The sequence below is a fragment of the Typopeltis vanoorti genome, chromosome 16, assembly GCF_054136105.1.
Source record: "Typopeltis vanoorti isolate ZY-2024b chromosome 16, IOZ_Tvanoo_1.0, whole genome shotgun sequence".
NCBI classification, from domain to species: Eukaryota; Metazoa; Arthropoda; class Arachnida; order Uropygi; family Thelyphonidae; genus Typopeltis; species Typopeltis vanoorti.
The window spans coordinates 43,143,241-43,162,072 of NC_143564.1; the positions used below are offsets into that span (position 1 = coordinate 43,143,241).

The window sequence follows — 18,832 nt, forward strand, 5'->3', positions numbered from 1 at the left end:
TAGTAAAATAACTGTTTGGGATTTCCTTTGACCTGCTCAGTTAATTTCTTCATAATATGAATTCCTTTCCTTATTATTCCTGCCACCCTTGTTTGTGGGTACTTTCTACTGCTTGTTGGTATGCTGACCATAGTTCTCCTTATAATCCCTCTACAACATTTTTTATTATATTATAATAAATGAATTAATAAATAAATGTATGATTATAAGTTAATATATGTTCAATTTGATTTTTTGTTTTAGGGGCCGCTGCCTATAAAATGGATGGCAATTGAATCTATACGTGATCGTGTATTTACCACTCACAGTGATGTGTAAGTATTATTATTATTACTATTATTACGGGCAACTCCAAGGAGTCGACAGACTCATCGAGGGAGATCCTAACATCATGTCAAGAACAACTATTCAACATTCACAGTCATGGCACCCACAACAGACTCTGGCAGCTTAATCCACTCATTCACTACTCTCCAAGTAAAAAACCTAGCTCTAACACCCTTGCTAAACCACACTCTTGCCCAGTTTCCATAGATGGCCTCTAGCCCTCCCACCACCAGTCCTGTTCTCAAAAATATCCTCTGAATTAATCTTATAGAAACCCTTCAGTAATTTCAATGTCTCAATCATTTCACCCCTTTTCTGCCTATCAACCAATTTCTGCAACCCACAAATCTTCAACCTGTTCTCATAAGGTTCATTCCATAGACCTGCTATCATCTTGGTCACTCACCACTGGATCCTCTCCACCTACTTCCCATCAAGAAGAAACCCTGGCACCCAAATCTGGGCACAGTAGTCAAGATGGGGTCTTAACAAGGCTCGATACAGAGGAACAATAACATGCTTGTCTCTGCACGTCAAAGTATTCTTCAGTAACCAAGTGATTGGATGAGCTGATTTAGCCACTTTTGCAAAGTGCCCCCCCTAAACTTCAACTCCTTATCCACCAACACTCCCAAATCCCTGGCCTCGTCATTCTCCTGGAGTACAGTTCCACCAATGTGGTATACTGCTGCTAATCTTTTCACCCCAAAATGCATAACCTTACATTTTGCCACATTAAATTGACCCGTTCTCCTTAGCCCAGTCCTCCAAACTATCCAAATCATCCTGCAAAATTTTGACATCATGTGCATTCATTATTGCTCTACCCAACTTTGCATCATTAGCAAACAAATGAACAGTTACTCTCAGATCATTTCCTATATCATTAATGAACAAATTAAACAGTAGTGGTCCAAGAACAAAACCCTGCGCACACCACTAGTCACAGGCCGCCTTTTGGACTCTACTCCTGAATAAACTACTTTCTCATATCTCTCCATCAACCACCCTCCTATCCATCCCCATATGCTGCAGTTTACTGATTAGATTTTACTGATACCATATGGTATCCTGTCAAAGGCCTTAGCAAGGTCCAGCAGAGCCATGCTATCCCCATACAGTATCCCATTTTCATCCGTTCATTCCTGTATTTTTCCCTTGACTACTTTCTACAAGACCTTGACGATGACTCCTGATATGCTGATCGGTCGGTAATTTGCAACAGCAGTCTTGGAACCTCCTTTATGCAGTGGAACTATTTTCCCCTCTTTCCACCCCCTCGGGACTAACCCAGACCCAAGACTCAAATTAAACAAAATGGTCAAGGGCACTGACAATTCTTTAGCCTCTTCACGTACGACATGAGCTGGTATATATACCATCCAATCCCACAGATGTATTCACATTAGGGTTTTGTAATAGACTATTCACCTCTACTTCATTCACCACAATTCCCATATAAGCTGTTGGTTCCTTCATTCCTGCAATATCACCACCTGGATGACATACTCTTGCAAAGTACTTGCTCAGTAATTCCACTCTATCAACTGATTCAGTTACCTCCCTACCATCAGCATTCCTTAAAATCATTCTGCTGTATACATTTTGTCTTTTACTTGCAACATATCGAAAAAACTGTTTGGGATTCTCTTTAGCCTGCATGGCTAATTTTCTTTTAATTCGCTTTTGCTTTTCTTACCTACCCTTCTGGCCTGCGCTTTATACTGTTCGTGTGCCTAGAGGTCACCTTTCTCCTTAAATTCCCTCCACAGTTGTTTCTTTTTTTTTTGCAGATCAAGCTTAATGGTGTTATTTAACCATTTAACCCCTACTTGATTTACTATTCAGACTCTGTATACAGTCAGCCATTACTTACTGCAAATGCTCCATAACCACTTCCCATGCACTATCAATCAGCCCATGCAGTTTTACATGTCATATCACTGAACCAAGCAATCTCCTAAGCTTGTCATACTTACCAGCCCGGTAATTTCACATGTACTTTGTCTTAATTGAAAATTCCACACATTTAGCCACCTCCCAGGTGAAGACCCTATGATCACTCTCACAAATCGGTGGCAATGTGGCCATATTCATTACAGTCAAATTCTGAGATGCAATTACTAGGTCAAGCACACTTGAACCCCTAGTGTTTTCCATTATATGCTGTTGCAGATAGTTATCCCTTAATAACTGCATAAAATCCAATTCTTTCCTCCCATGTGTTCTCTCCTCCTTCCAATCAATGTTACCATAGTTGAAATCCCCCTTAATAATTACCCTCCTTCCACTCATTGCTTCTATTTGCTTATGCATACTATCTCCACCATCTATTCCATCACCTGGATTATAGCATCACCCAACTGTATATTTTGTTCTGCTAGTCTCAATTTCACACCAAATAGCCTCAAATGTGCTCTTTTCACTATCCTGCAGTTCAACTTCTATTTTCCTCGGCTGCAATTCATCAGCTATCATCAGTAACACCATTCCCCCATTTTATTCTCTCTGTCCCTCCTAAATACACTATATCCCTCACATTCTATCCCACTAGCTATATCATCTTTTGTCAGCCATGTTTCACTAATGCCAATAACCTGTGGCTACGAAGAGCCAACCAAGGCCAAAATTCTTCCTTCTTGTTCCTAATACTCCTGGCATTAGTATACATGAAATGCAGAAGCCCGTTAGTCCTAACTCTATTATCTTGATGCCTTATACTAACTATCCTATTCTGATTTGCTGTCCTTCGTACTAGCTCGGGCATATTATACACATTCATACACTCAACTGCCTCCCTGAAGTCTGCATATCTACTCCCCCCCACCTTAATAACTCTAGTTTCCCTGAATCAGTACATCCACTTTCACTTCATTCAACAACACTTTTTCCAGTCTCTGCACACCAAATCCATTCAGACGTAGAGGTGTTTAAGGGTCAGGGGGTGCTTAAAGGTCAATGCTGTATAACTGAGAGGAGACCTCCACATGGCCTTTAAAGGAATGCGGAGAACCGACCAGTGGTTCTGACCTCACGTCCAATCCTTACCTTCTCGGGGTGCACCCTGTTGGGTATCTTACCTGGATACTGAACAAACGAGGATGGGCTGGCAATTTGGGATTTAGCCGACCAAATTGTATTCTTATCGGTTAAACCAAAATAAAAAATGATGTTACAACATGACAAAATTTCCTGCAGGCTGGTTGCCTGGTTAAACAAGGTCCCCATTGTTTTTGCCAGGGAACCAGGGTGAACAGCGAAAAGTCAGCTACTGGAATAAATCTGAAAACACACCCCCAACTCAACATCACCAGAGTTAAAGATCAGTACTATCAACATAAGAAGCCTGAATGGCAAAGAAATGGAGCTAGCTGAGGAATTAGATAAGTACCAGATTGACATAATAGGGGTGACTGAAACAAAAAAGATAAAAAACTGGTGTGATATTTCTGAGCAATAAATACGAAATATTATATTCAAGCAATGACAGTCAAGAAAAAGAAGGAGTAGCCATAGTATTCAACACTAAATACGAGGCTAATCTTCTTGAATGGCAGGCGGTCTCGAGTAGAGTGATGTGGGCAAATATCAGAATGGGGAATTGGACAATGAGACTTATATGTGCCTATGATTCCACAGAAGGTTCTACTAAGGTAGAAGTGGAGGAATTTTTTGATGCTTTATAAAAAGCAATTGACACAATGAAAAAGGAAAAGTTGGTCCTTGTTGGGGATCTGAATAGCAGAGTATGAAATGATTGTCAGACATACCAAAATATTTTGGGAAAATTTGAAGAAAAGAACAAATCTAATAATAATGGCAAATACCTGTTGGATTTCTGCTCAGGACATGGACTGGTTATTACTAACACCATGTTCCAACATAAAAATGTGCACAAATTCACATGGAGAGAAGAGGCAAGGAATAAGAAAAGTCTCATTGATATTGTTATTGTTGATAGTGATGTTTTTCCACTGGTACAGGACACCAGAGTGTACAGAGGATTTGAAATTGGAAATGATCACTATTTAGTCTTGTGCACAATGAAATTGAATTTCATATTGAAAAGAATAACATGTAAGAAAGTTTTAAAGCGAATAAAAGTTGAGCAGCTCTCAGATGTGAACTGTAGACTAACATACACAAAGATTATTGAAGAAAAAATGAAAGTTTGAGAACAGCAACCAAACCTTGGAGAGTCAGTGGCAAGTCTTGAAGAAAACCTTGATTGATTCAGCCAGAGAGGCATGTGGTGAGGTTGTCTGCAAGGATAGAAAAATCAGGACTCCATGGTGGACACAGGAAGTTAAAGAGGCAGTAAAGGAAAAGAAGAAAGGATATCAAAAGTTTCTTACAAATAAGTCAGCTTTTGCTCTTAGAGAATACACAGACAAATCTAAGAAAGTGAAAAGCTGTGTAAAACTAGCTAAACAAAAGTCATGGGAGGACTTTGGCAAGAACATAGAAAATAAATATCAAGAATAAATATCAAGGTTGTAAGATATTCTGGAGGTTGTTGAAAAAGCTTAGAAATGGAGGAATGCTGTAAAAGGAGTTAGAGATGATAAAGGTGACATGAAAACAGGAGAAAAAGATATCCTTGAAGTATGGAGTAATTAGATCGAAAAATTGCAAGCAGTGATAGCGTAGTGGTAAAAAACACTCAACAGGCATACAGTCAGGAATACATATCCATGCTTGAAGTAGAAAAAGCCATCAAAGGCTTGAAATGTGGAAAGGCAGCAGGAGTAGATGATATTCGACCAGAAATGCTGAAGTATGGTGGTATAAAAGTCTTACAGTGGCTGCAATACATAGTTCAGAAAGCCTGGACAGAGGGACAAATTCCCGATGATTGGAGTAGTGCTCTGATAGTGCCCATATATAAAAAGGGAAATAAAACTGAATGTGAGAATTACAGAGGTATTTCCCTAATGAGTGTTCCTGGCAAGATCTATATAAGTATACTTGAGAAACGGTTGAGAAGAATTGTGGAAGAAAATCTTGGTGAAGAACAAGCTGGATTCAGGCCAAATAGAGGCTGTCAGGGTCAGATCTTCACTTTACGACAAATAGTCGAGAAAGCATGGGAATATACAGAGATCTGTATTTAAGTTTTGTCGATCTGAAAAAGGCATATGACAAGGTGCCAAGAGAGAAGCTATTCAATACACTACAGTTATATGATGTCAATTTCGCGTTATATCAAGCAATGCTTAGTCTATATTTGAGTTGTAAGTCGGCAGTTAGAATTGAAGGATGTACAGGAAGATGGCTTAATGTTAAATCTGGTGTGAGACAAGGATGTACATTATCCCCGCTGTTATTCATTATCTATATGGATCACATTATGAAGGAAAATGGTATTAAATGTAATATCAGAATTGGAGATGTTAATGTCAGTTCTTTGCTTTATGTGGATGATGTTATACTTCTGAATAAATCCGCTACAAGTTTGCAAGATTCCCTGACTAAATTGAATAACTGTTGTAATAGATATGGTACAAAGATCAGCATTAAAAAGATAAAGACAATGAAAATAGGTAGAATTGTTGAAAATGTCAACTGTGTTGTTAACAGGGAACCTGTGGAACAAATAAAACATTTCAGCTACTTAGGCACGATTTTTAGTGAAGATGGTAAATTAAATATGGAAATAGACAACAGAATCAACAAAGCTGGTATGGTGGGAAGTCAATTGAATAAATTCATATGGAATAAGAGAGAAATTAGTCTGATCACTAAATTAGCTGTAGCAAGACAGTGTTCAAACCAGTTTTCACTTATGGATCTGAGAGCTGGATCAGAAGTAAACACTTGACCGAAGACTAGAGACCGCAGATATGAGAGTCCTGAGAAAGATTAGAGGTGTGAACAGATGGCATCAATGGGAAAATCATATTAAAAATGACGATATTAGGAAAGAACTTGACATTGTCAGCATCCAGGAATGTGTTAGCAGAGCTAATCTCAGGTGGTATGGTCACTTAAACAGAATGGGCGAGGAAAGATTAGCAAAACAAGTGTTCTCTTCCAGGTTGGCAGGAAAACGCCCAGAGGAAGACCAAGATATAGGTGGATTGATACAGTACATTGTGCCTTGGACGATAGAAATATAAGATCTGATAATGATAATATTGGAGTCTTGACAAGTAATAGACTGATTTGGAGGAAAATTGTAGATAGGAAGTCAATAATGATATAAATTTTTCATGTAGTACTATCATATCCTGTACACCCCTTGAGGGCACATGTCAGGAATTTGATGATGATCATCATCCATCTTATATAAATTCTTTCACCCATCAAACTCACTCCACATGCCCACAAACTCCACACCACTCCTCCTGCATAACCTGCACATAGAGTCATTTGCAATCATGGCCCTCCTTCTCAACTCTTTTCTGTCATACCATGGCAACAGACTCACTATCCTAACTCTCTCACTCTTTCCTTTTGCTACCTCTAGTAATTCTTTCAAGTCCTCTCTCATAGCAATTTTTTCTCCTTTTAAATCATTTGTTCCTGCCACTACTATCATTTCTTTCACCCTCTGCTTTTGCACTCTTATATGTATTACACAGATTATATGGAAATTTCCTATAAAGAGAAAGAAAATTAAAATTATAGTATTCATTCAATGAGTATAAAAATCACCTTTGTAATTGGGAATTTTGAGTCATATTGTTCAGTATGCAGTGCAGGTTACATGTAAATCTATATTTACATGTAATCACCCAGACACATCTAGTTTCCCTGATTATTCACAATCACAACAGTTTCTCTAAACACCTAATGCCAAACCCATTTAATTGTAATGCATCTTAGAAGTACAATTAACATTTTTTGACTAAAGAATTTGAATCAAAGTTTCATGTTTGCCTGTATGGCATGGTTTCATTATTAACCAGGTCTTAGATATTCCACTGTCCCTAATGTGCTATAAGGTGCCAACCTTTATTGATAAGGTTGACATTAAAAGATATAGAGAAAAGGGAACCTCTTGTTGTTTTGCTATTGGCCATGGAACTGGGTGATTTTCAAAAAAAAAAAAAAGTATTGATTGTAAAATTGAGGATTTACTTGAAGAGCACAACTGAAAATGGTAAATTTCTATCCTTTCCTTAAATTGTGAGTTTCTGTGAGTTCCATAAACAGGCAATGTGATACAATACTATTTAGCAAATATTTATAAAATAGGAACAGAAAGGAAGAGGGGTTAATAAGAGAAGATAAGGAAGATCTCCTGGGAAGTTTTATAAAGGAGTGAGCAAGAGAGTGAAAAGCAGATTTTATATGCAAATTTGTATTGTGGAAATACTTGTATTTCCACAATATTTGTATTGTGGAGATTTTTCATAAAAGGAGAGAGTGGGGGGGTAGGGTAGAACAAGAGCCTGTCCCTGGAAACTGTGTAAGGAAGGTTTGAGCAGAGAAGTGAGAAGCAGGTTCTTTACAAAAAGAGTGGTTGATGAGTGTAATGCATTGCCCGATTGTATTGTGAATGTAGATGTATTGAATGAGTTAAAAGCACAGTTGGATGAGCTTTGTGTGTGACAGTGTGTACCTTCCATAATGAGTCTCTGACTCCATGGAGGTCAGATGTTAATAATAATAATAATATATATATATATATATATATATATATATAGAGAGAGAGAGAGAGAGAGAGGGTTTTTTTTTTTGATAGTTTGGAGCTCATGGAATTTACTGTCATTTAAGCATGGTATGACAGATTAAGAAGCTAGTTAAAGTGGACCTCCCACAGAGAAATTTGCAGTTCCACAGAAATCCAATACAGGTATTCCTTGCTTAACGTGGGATTTGATTAACATGGTGAAATTAATTGCGACAATCCCTTGATATACGTGGCAAGAGTTTTAATTAACGGACCTTTAAATTTACCAAAATTACACCGAACACGACATCATTGCTACAATCAATGGACATGGCATCATTGCAACTTTCAAAGCATATTTTCTTAAAAAGACATTCTTAAAGGCAGTAGAAACAATAACAAGAGAAAATGCGATTAGGCTCCAAGAATTTTGGAAAAATTTTAACATTAAACATGCAATTGAAAACATTCATGATTCGTGGGAGCAAGTACCTTCTGGCTGCATGAGAGCTGTTTAGAAAAACCTTTTGCAGAATGCGCTAGAATATTCACAATCACAACAGTGATTGTAGAAATCATTGCAATTGGTGAAGACCTTGGTTTTGATGGTGCTGATGCAGAAGATGTTAAAGAATTATTGGATTCAAATTCAAAAGATTTCAGTTACAACAGTCTGCTTGAAATTGAACAACAACACACATATGAAGACAACGAACAAATGGAATGTGAATATGACGTTCCAAAGGAGATAAAAATTAAAGAACTGGATGGAATATTTCACAGTTTAGAATCGCTTAAGCAGCCAGTAATGGATATGGATCTAGATGTTAATCGAAGAATGCTTGTTTACCGTGGTCTAGAAAGTCATTTTGCTTTTTATCATAGAATTTATGCTGATAGGAAAAAAATTAAAACTGTTCAAACGACTCTTGATAACTTTTTTTGATAAAAAACTGCAGTAACTAATGTAAGTACAAGCATTTAGTAAACATTTACACTGCATTCATTTTTTATCTTTTCTAAAAGAGTACCATATAAAATGAATAATTGATGCAGTAATTGATCATAGACAAATTGTTTTTACCATTGATTATTTATTATATTTGATTAACGCAGTTTTGATATACCCGGTAACATTAAGGGATTAATTAATCGCATTAATCAAGGGATACCTGTAATAGTATTAACAGCGATTTTTTTTCCAAACCAAATTGTGTATTATTATTTTAACACAGTTGTACGAAAGAAGACATAGAGAGGAAAGATAGTATGTGTGTTGCCTAAGTATGATAGTGACGAGCTGAGCAGAAGAGCACTAATATTGAATAATATAAGAGCTAGAATGTGACAGAAGAGAGGATTGGAATATATGGATACTTGGAGCGCGTTTGAGGACAGAGAAAATTGTATGTGAGAGACCGCTTGCATTTGAATGAGGAAGGATGTAGGCATCCGGAGAGATTGCTGTTCTGAATGAGTCGGTGTGTCCCAGGGTGGATGGTAGCAGGAGTGACCTCTTGTGAGAATGAGTACTTGGGAGAAGGGGGATGACATCAGGTAATGCTGAGCCCAGTGGAGTCTAGAGGGGATAATGCTGGGTATAGAAACAATGGCATTTTTATGCTTTATACTAATGCCAGGAGTATCCGGAATAAAGGAGAGGAATTGGTGACGCTGATAGCATCAGCCTGGCCAAAGATTATTGGGATCACTGAGACATAGTTGACCAAAGAGGATATAATAACAGGAATAGAAGTAGCTGGGTACAGCACTTTCGGCAGGATAGGAAGGGAAAGCATGGTGGTGGAGTACTGCTTATGATAAGTGATAACTTATGTCCTCTAAGAGTGGAGGTTTTGGAAGGAAGTGATACTAATGATTTTGAAAGCATATAGCATGAGGCAGAGGTGGGAAAGACAGGATATTTAGTGGGGTGTTGCTACAGACCAAGGAGCACAGAGGGTGGGGGCCAGGAGATGTTTAGACAGTTGAGTTTGGCAAGTGCAAGAAGAATGATTGTTATGGGCAATTTTAACTACAGTGGTATAAATTGGGGAGAGGAAGATGCATGGAGCAATAAGGGAATGGAATTTCTAGAATTCTTGAGGGACAAATATCTTAGTTAACATGTAATAGAGGGAACAAGAGGTTCAAGAGTTTTCGATTTGGTCATAGTATCAGAAGAGTTGATAATAACTGAGATGGCATCTCTCCCACCATTTGGAGAGAGTGACCATATGGTTTTGACTTGGAAGATGAATAGACATGCAGGAGTATAAAAGAGATGGGAACGTATGTGGAATTATAAGGCAGGTGATTATAATAGTCTTAGACGTCAACTTGGGGAAGTTTCATGGAGGGAGGAATTAGAAGGACCAGATATCATCAGTGCTTGGGGAATTGTGAAAGAATATTTGTAGCAGCAATAGTATGCTGTATTCCACAAGTAAAGAAGAGGACACAATTTGGAGTAAAGTGGATGACAAACAATATTAAACAGGAACTGCATGTGAAAAAGAGGCTTTGGAAGAGATATAAGGAGACAGGTGAAGAGCAGATGCAGGGAGGAATTAGAAAGACCTCCTGCTTGGGAAATTGTGAAAGAATATTTGTTGGCAGCAATAGTAAGCTGTATTCCACAAGTAAAGAAGAGGACACAATTTGGAGTAAAATGGATGACAAACAATATTAAACAGGAACTACATGTGAAAAGAGGCTTTGGAAGATATATAAGGAGACAGGTGAAGAGCAGATGCATGAAGAATATAAGACACAGGCCAGGAGAGCGACTAGTATGGTGAGGAAGGCGAAACTGCAATATGAGAAGAGATTGGCCTAAGATCCAAAGAAAATCCTAGGGAATTTTTTAGCTATGTGGCCAGTAGGAGGAGTAATGACTGTGGAAGAATGACATTATGGGATAAAAATGGGAATAAAGTGACTGATGTAGAGGACATAGTGGAATTGTTCAATGAACACTTTATTGGTGTATTTCATCCTGGAGGAGTAAATTTTAATACTAGAGGGATAGGGCAGGTTCGAGATTTAGAGGTGCAGGAGAAGAGTATGTTCCAAATACTGAATACTCTGGATGTCGGTAAAGCTGTGGGACTGGATGGTATTTCACCATAAGGTTTGAGAGAATGTGCTAAAGAACTGACAGTGTCTTTGACCTGGCTTTTCAATGAAAGTCTGACTGCGGAAAAGTTGCCCAAGAAATGGAAGGAAGGTAAGATGGTGCCATTGCATAAGGGCGGTAGCAGATTGGAAGTGTCTAATTATAGGCCAGTTTGAGTATCATCAGTAGTTGTTGGAGAAATTAGTGAGGGACCGTATACAACATTGGGCAGATGAGGGTAATGTTATCTGTGAGAGTCAACATGGATTTGTGAAGGGGTGCTCTTGTTTTAGCAATATGCTAGCTTTTTATAATAAAGTTACAAGAGCAGTAGATGAGGGAAAGGCATATACTGCCATTTTCTTGGACTTGGCAAAGGCATTTGATAGGGTGCCACATAATAAGCTTATATTTAAGTTGCAGCACATGAGTCTGGATGTGCGGTTGGTCAACTGAATTCAGGATTGGCTGTCTGATAGGTATCAGAGAGTTGTGTATGGTGGGGGCAGTTTCAAGTGGGCTAAGGTTTACAGGTGGGGTCCCACAGGGATCACTACTGGGACCTATATTGTTTAACCTTTATATCAATCCACTTTATATCAATCCTCCTGCAATCCACTGACAATGTCAGTGGATTGCAGGGGACATATTCAGTTGTTTGAAGATGATGCAAAGCTGGGAAAGGTTATTAGTAATAGTGCAGATGTGGTAGCCCTACAAGAGGATTTGAATAAGCTAGAGAGATGGGCAAATGAATGGGGGTTGGTGTAATGCAGCAAAATGTTGAGGTTTGGGACACATTGATGGGACGCTGCATACTCTATTGGAAGAGCTATACTGGAGGAAGTAGGGGCGACAAGAAATCTGGGGTTGATGATTGATAGAAACCTGAAATTTAGGGGACATATTGTGAAGATGGTGAAGGTAACACAGAGGATTGCTGCAATAATGAGAAGGACACTGACCTGCAGAGATAAGAGTTATCATTCCATTGTATAAGACTCTGATCAGACCAAACTTAGACTATTGTTCTCAGATTTGGTCCCTAGGATTTGAAGGGGATAAATTAACTGTGGAAAGGGTACAAAGGCAGATAACAAAGATGGTTTCAGGAATGTGCAATGTTAGTTATGGGGATCGGCTGAGAGAATGTGGACTGCAGACTTTGGTGGATAGAAGAAGGAGAGGTGATATGATTGAGACTTTTAAACTGTTGAGAGGTGGTTACAGGTTGCTGGGGAGTTCTTTTGCTTGGTTGAACAGCGTGAAAGAGTGATGACAAGGGGTCATCCCTCTAAGTTACAAAAGGAAACTGTGAGCAAGATGGTGAGGAGTGGTTTCTTTGCATGGTGGGGTGGTTGAACCATGGAATGCATTGCCTGATACAGTGGTGAGAGCGAGAAAGGTCAATCAGTTTAAGGAATGGTATGATAGACTTTGTGTTTCCTAGGAGGGACCTCCCACGATGAGTCTTGATAGACTTTGTGTTCCTTAGGAAGGACCTCCTGCGATGAGTCTTTTGACTCCATGGAGGCCTGAATAATAATAATAAATAGATTTGTTTATTTTTAAATTCCTTCACCACAAAAAAAATTCAAAAATATTCAGAATCCAAAATGCAGTCTTTTCCAAAGATTTCTTTATTATAAAATTGGTGTTTTACAGTTAATCTACCTGATTTTGCTGTTTCCTCTCCCTTCTTTGAACTGAACTCAAGCACAAACTTGTTTGCTTACACTTGGATAAAAGATTAAACCAAGTATATAATTTCTTGGTATATTTCATTTAGAGTATAAGCAAGTGGAAAAATATAATAACTATCTGTAATCCATAGTATTTTAATAATCAGGTTTGGTACCTTTTAGCTAATCATCTAAAAAAATATGAATTCTGCATTACTTCAACCATACCTGAGACTCTTGCTCCCACTGATGAGACCTGAATAAAGGTCGAAACCAGCCTGGGTAGTGGCCCATAATGCTGTACTATATTCTTAAGGATGTATGTCTTGCATTATGGGATACTAAGGCAAGTGATGTGAAGTCATCAGTTTCTTTATATGAGTTGGCCCAGTCCTGAAAATAGTTCAGGCACAAACTTGTTTCCTTGCACTTAGATAAAGGATTAAACCAAGTATGTAATTTCTTGGTATCTTTAATTTATAGAACTGAACTATATATTTAAAAAATTTATGTGACTTTCAAAGAAAGTGAGAATTTGAGTAGATAGTTGTGCTTCTTTTGATTATTGTTAACAATTCATATTTTTATGCAAAAAAGTCCAGTTGCATTGTGCGCGCGCACACACACACACACACACATATATATATATTTATTTATTTTATTTATTTTTTTTTAAAGATGGTCTTTTGGCGTGCTTCTGTGGGAATTTTTTACACTTGGTGAAACTCCTTATCCAGGAATAGATATAGATGAAGAATTTTATAGGAAACTTAAAAATGGTTTTAGATTGGAGATACCATTATATGCACCAAAAAGTGTGTAAGTAATTGTTATTGTTTATTATAATCATAATTCAAGGAATAATTGAATTAAACGTTTACATGATTATTATAATTGATGTTTTTTAACAGAGGATCTAATTTTTAACTAAAAATTCGTTAATTAAATCACCCAGTACCTGAAAAAGAAAAATAGATGGGCTGCTAGTCTGATCCTTTAAATATTATGGTATACTCTATTCAGATATGAACCATGTTTTATTGGTTTTCAGTGATTGAGAGCCTATCTCGCTATCAGAATTATTATCTCTAGGTCAGTTTTGTCAGTGATAAGGATCAGAAGGTTTTAAGAAAATCAGCATTTAGGATTTTTTGCAGTGCATTTTCCATTTCTGTGATCCTCATAGTATGGCTGACAGTAGTAGCAGAAATTAATTCATTCATATGTTTTGCTTATGACAGTGATTCATTGGACAATATTTTAAACATTTGCCAGTAAGCTATATGCTAGTACCAGTTCTCTGATCTGACTATGAGGTACAATAACAGCTTTTGTCTGATACTTGTATGTCCTTGAAAAACATCCTCAGTGCATAAGACGTGTTTGTTTGATGCTTGAATTTTTATAATATTTTAATAACTATCTAATCTCTACATTTTTGACAATATTTCACTGCTGTTTCTTGGAACTAATCATATTTAAATACATCTACAAATATTCATCCTACATGTTACATTTAGTTTGTAGTTAAAGGGTCCTCCAATGATGACAAGCAATGAATTGTTGCTAAAACGATTTCAGTTACTTTCATGGAAGTCAGGGCTGCCAATGTGGTGACAGTGAATGTATTTCTTTTGTTCCTCAAGGTAACTAACACTGGACACTTTGTAGTGGATAGTGTGTATGGAATGTGTCCTAATGTAAAGAAATGAGAGTTGCTAATTTGATGTGTAGTTCAAAAGTGTTTTGGAAATTATAGTTATTTAATACTTAGGCTATCATTTCAGATGAATCCTGCATCCTCTAGGGATGAGAATAGTTCTGCTTTGGTTTTGTTTATCAGATTAACACACAGCCAGGACCATCAGTTCCATTAATAAACTCTTACCATAGTCCTTATATTTGCTACACTTTTATAGTTACTAGATAAAATATTTGTAAAATATTACATGTTCTATCCCCTACAATAACACACCAGATGAAAGTACTAGTAGGCATGCTATGGACATTCCATTACACAGGATTAAATGGAAGAAAACTGTGGGGGGGGGGGACACAGACGTTGCTGGAAATGTGAGAGACTAAGTTCTTCTACAAACAGAGCTGGAGCTCTGTTTAACATTTAATAAGTTAAATTAAATTTAACTTATTAAATTTAATGTGGAAGTTATATTAACTCAGACCTCTTATCGAGGGTTGAGATATTAAATGAACAGCTCAAAATTATTTCATCCTTGTGAACATTGACAGTATGCAGAGTTTGAGAGCAGTGGCGGGGGGGAGGAAGAGAGGTGGGCTGTGAGTGAATAGTCAGGGCTTCTGCAAGCAAGTGTGCAAATTGTTCACTGCACAAAGGCACCATAAAAGGTGGTGCAAAATTAAGTTTTTAAAAATCAGTTCTCCATACTCAACACCATCCACACGTGTTCGCTTGTATCAGATTTCACTTTTTCCGAAATAAGTGCCGTATATATCAATTCAGAGAAACCATATTTATCACACAACCTGAAACAATCAGAGCCAAAGACATATTCTGATGAGCAATTGTTGAAGTTCCAGGAAACTCAGTCTATAAAGTATTAGCTGAGCAGAGTCCATGGATACTAATACAAATCAACATCCTTCTGTTTTTCTGTTGGTTCTCTAAGTTAAAGCTTTGTAGTTATCTGAACACATTATTTAATTATTGAAATATTGGAATGTTCACGAAAGTACACATTGCTGTATGAAGAATCTCATTATTGTGTATACCTTGATCATGATTGGAGCACTCTGCTGTTGCAGTATTTGTGAAAGCATGGTTTAAATTTCAAGTATGGTAAGTAAAAAAATATACAAGGTTTTTTTCATGATTTTTTTCAAGATTTTTTTTCACTGGTGAGATCTTTCTAAGCAGTAAATACAAAATGTTATATTCAGGCAATGACAATCAAGGAAAAGGAGTAACCATAATATTCGACACAAAATACGAGGCTAATCTTCTTGAATGGCAGGCAGTCTCAAGTAGAGTAATGTGGGAAAATATCAGAATGGGGAATTGGACAATGAGATTTACAGATTGATATAATAGGGGTGACTGAAACAAAAAAAAAAAGACAAAAACTGGTGAGATCTTTCTGAGTGATAAATACAAAATGTTATATTCAGGAAATGACAATCAAGGAAAAGAAGGAGTAGCCATGGTATTCAACACAAAATACGAGGCTAATCTTCTTGAATGACAGGCAGTCTCAAGTAGAGTGATGTGGGAAAATATCAGAATGGGGAATTGGACAATGAGACTTATTTGTGCCTGTGGTCCCACAGAAGGTTCTACTAAGGTAGAAGTGAAGGAATTTTTTGATGCTTTAGAAAAAGCAACTGACACAATGAAAAAGGAAAAGTTGGTCCTTGTTGGGGATCTAAATAGCAGAGTAGGAAATGATTGTCAGACATACAAAAATATTTTGGGAAAATTTGAAGAAAAGAGCAAATCTAATAATAATTGAAATACCTGTTGGATTTTTGCTCAGGACATGGACTGGTTATTACTAACACCATATTCCAACATAAAAATGTGCACAAATTCACATGGACAGAAGAGCCAAGGAATAAGAAAAGTCTCATTGACTATGTTATTGTTGATAGTGATGTTTTCTCCCTGGTGCAGGACACCAGAGTGTACAGAGGATTTGAAATTGGAAGTGATCACTATTTAGTCTTGAGCAGGATAAAATTGAATTTCATATTGAAAAGAATAACATGTAAGAAAGTTTTAAAGCGAATAAAAGTTGAGCAGCTCTCAGATGTAAACTGTAGGCTAAAATACACAAAAATTATTGAAGAAAAAATGAAAGAGTTTGAGAAAAAAGAACCAAACCTTGGCGATTCAGTGGCAAACCTTGAAGAAAACCCTGATTGATTCAGCTAGAGAGGCAAGTGATGAAGTTGTCTGCAAGGATAGAAAAATTACAACTCCATGGTGGGCACAGGAAGTTAAAGAGGCAGCAGTGAAGGAAAAGAAGAAAGCATATCAAAAGTTCCTGTCAAATAAGTCAGCTTGTGCTCTTAGAGAATACAGAGACAAATGCAAGAATGCTAATCACTGTGTAAAACTAGCTAAACAAAAGTCATGGGAGGACTTTGGCAAGAATATAGAAAATAAATATCAAGAAGGTTGCAAAATATTCTGGAGGTTGTTGAAGAAGCTTAGGAATGGAGGAAAGAGTGCTGTAAAAGGAGTTAGAGATGATAAAGGTGAAATGAAAACAGGAGAAAAAGATATCCTTGAAGTATGGAGTAATTACTTCGAAAAATTGCTAAATGAAACAAGCAGTGATAGCACAGTGGTAAAAAACACTCAACAGGCATTCCTTCCAAACACATGGTGATATAAGGGCTGTTCAATAAGTAATAAGACTAATTTTACTGTCGCGAAACCACTCATCACAATATTAATTTCTGTGGAATAAAGAAATGTTGCTGTCTATATTAACAAAAGAGGTTGATAGATGGCGTATACAGGCTGTTGTGCCAGAGTGTCACGTGACTAAACGCAAGCTTGTTTTGGCATGCCTATGCACTATGACCAGTCGTCGAAATGGAAGTGCCCTTGGAACAGCGTTATGCAATTAAATTTTGTGTGTGTTTGCGAAAATCAGCATCGGACACTTTTAACATGATATGCGAGCTTTCCACAATGAAGCAATGTCAAGGGCAAGTGTTTTTCGCTGGCATAAAATGTTTAAGGAAGGAAGGCAAAATGTGGAAGATCTTGAACGTGAGGGAAGACCTTCAATGTCCATCACAGAGACAATGATCAACACAGCAGCAGCAATTATCATCAAGGAGGATTGCAAAATTACAGTACGCCAGCTACATGTTGTCCTGAATATTTCTGTGGGAAGTGTTCACTCAATCATGGCTGAACATTTGGGACCGAAACGTGTTTGCACCCGGTGGATTTCCAAACTCTTGACACCAGGGCAAATGCAGCATCGAGTGGATGTGTGCACAGAATGGAAAGAAAGACTGGAACAAGAAGGCGACAACTTCTTAATATGCATCATTACAGCAGATGAAGCTTGGTTGTATCACTATGACCCTACAATGAAACAACAAAGCAGTGAATGGAAGCATCCATCTTTGCCTACCCCCCAAGAAAGCAAAAACTGTAAAATCGGCTGTAAAGTTATGACGATGATGTTTTTTGACTATGAAGGCATTGTTTATCAACACGCTGTAGAACCCAGGAATACTGTAAATGGCTCATACTATGCGGATGTTTTATGGACAATGGTTCAGCACATCAAAAGGAAGTGTCCATTGCTGAAGAATGGCTTCTTATTGCACCACGATAATGCAAGGCCACATATTATTATTATTATTATTATTATTATTATTATTATTATTATTATTATTATTATTCAGGCCTCCAAGGAGTCAAAAGACTCATCGAGGGAGGTCCTTTCTAAGACATAAAGTCTGTCAAGACTCATCGAGGGGAAGTCCCCCCCTGAGAAACACAAAGTTTATCATACCACTCCTTAAACCCACTGACCGTTCTCACTCCCACCACTCCATCAGGCAATGCATTCCACGGCTCAACCACCCTCCACACAAAGAAACCACTCCTTACCCTCTTGCTCACAGTTTCCTTTCGTAACTTCCAGGGATGGCCTCTTGTCATCACTCCTTCCCGCTGATCAACCAAGCGAAAGAACTCCCCAGTGTCAACTGTGTAACCACCTCTCAACAGTTTAAAAGTCTAAATCATATCACCTCTCCTTCTTCTATCCACCAAACTCTGCAGTCCACATTCTCTCAGCCGATCCTCATAACTATCCTTGTACAGTCCTGAAACCATCTTTGTCATCCGTCTTTGTATCCTTTCCACGGTTAATTTATCCCCTTCAAATCCTGGGGACCAAATCTGAGAACAATAGTCCAAGTGTGGTCTGATCAGAGACTTATACAACGGAATGATAACCCTCTTATCTCTGCAGGTCAGTGTCCTTCTCATAATAGCAGCAATCCTCTGTGTTACCTTCACCACCTTTGCAATATGTCCCCTAAACTTCAGGTTTCTATCAATCATCAACCCCAGAT

The 18,832-nt window shown here is 37.7% G+C and overlaps 1 protein-coding gene across 2 annotated transcripts in view; it reads left to right on the forward strand.

The window, feature by feature from the left end:
- LOC150097975 (vascular endothelial growth factor receptor 1-like) overlaps window positions 1-18,832 on the forward strand; it is a 354,137-nt gene that overhangs the window by 315,566 nt on the left and 19,739 nt on the right. The window contains exons 19-20 of one of the 2 annotated variants that reach the window (XM_090406574.1): window positions 244-314; window positions 13,424-13,564. In XM_090406574.1, the coding sequence (XP_090262700.1) occupies window positions 244-314; window positions 13,424-13,564 (212 nt within the window). The remainder of the gene's footprint in view (window positions 1-243; window positions 315-13,423; window positions 13,565-18,832) is intronic. The other variant, XR_016549608.1, reaches the window with a different exon arrangement.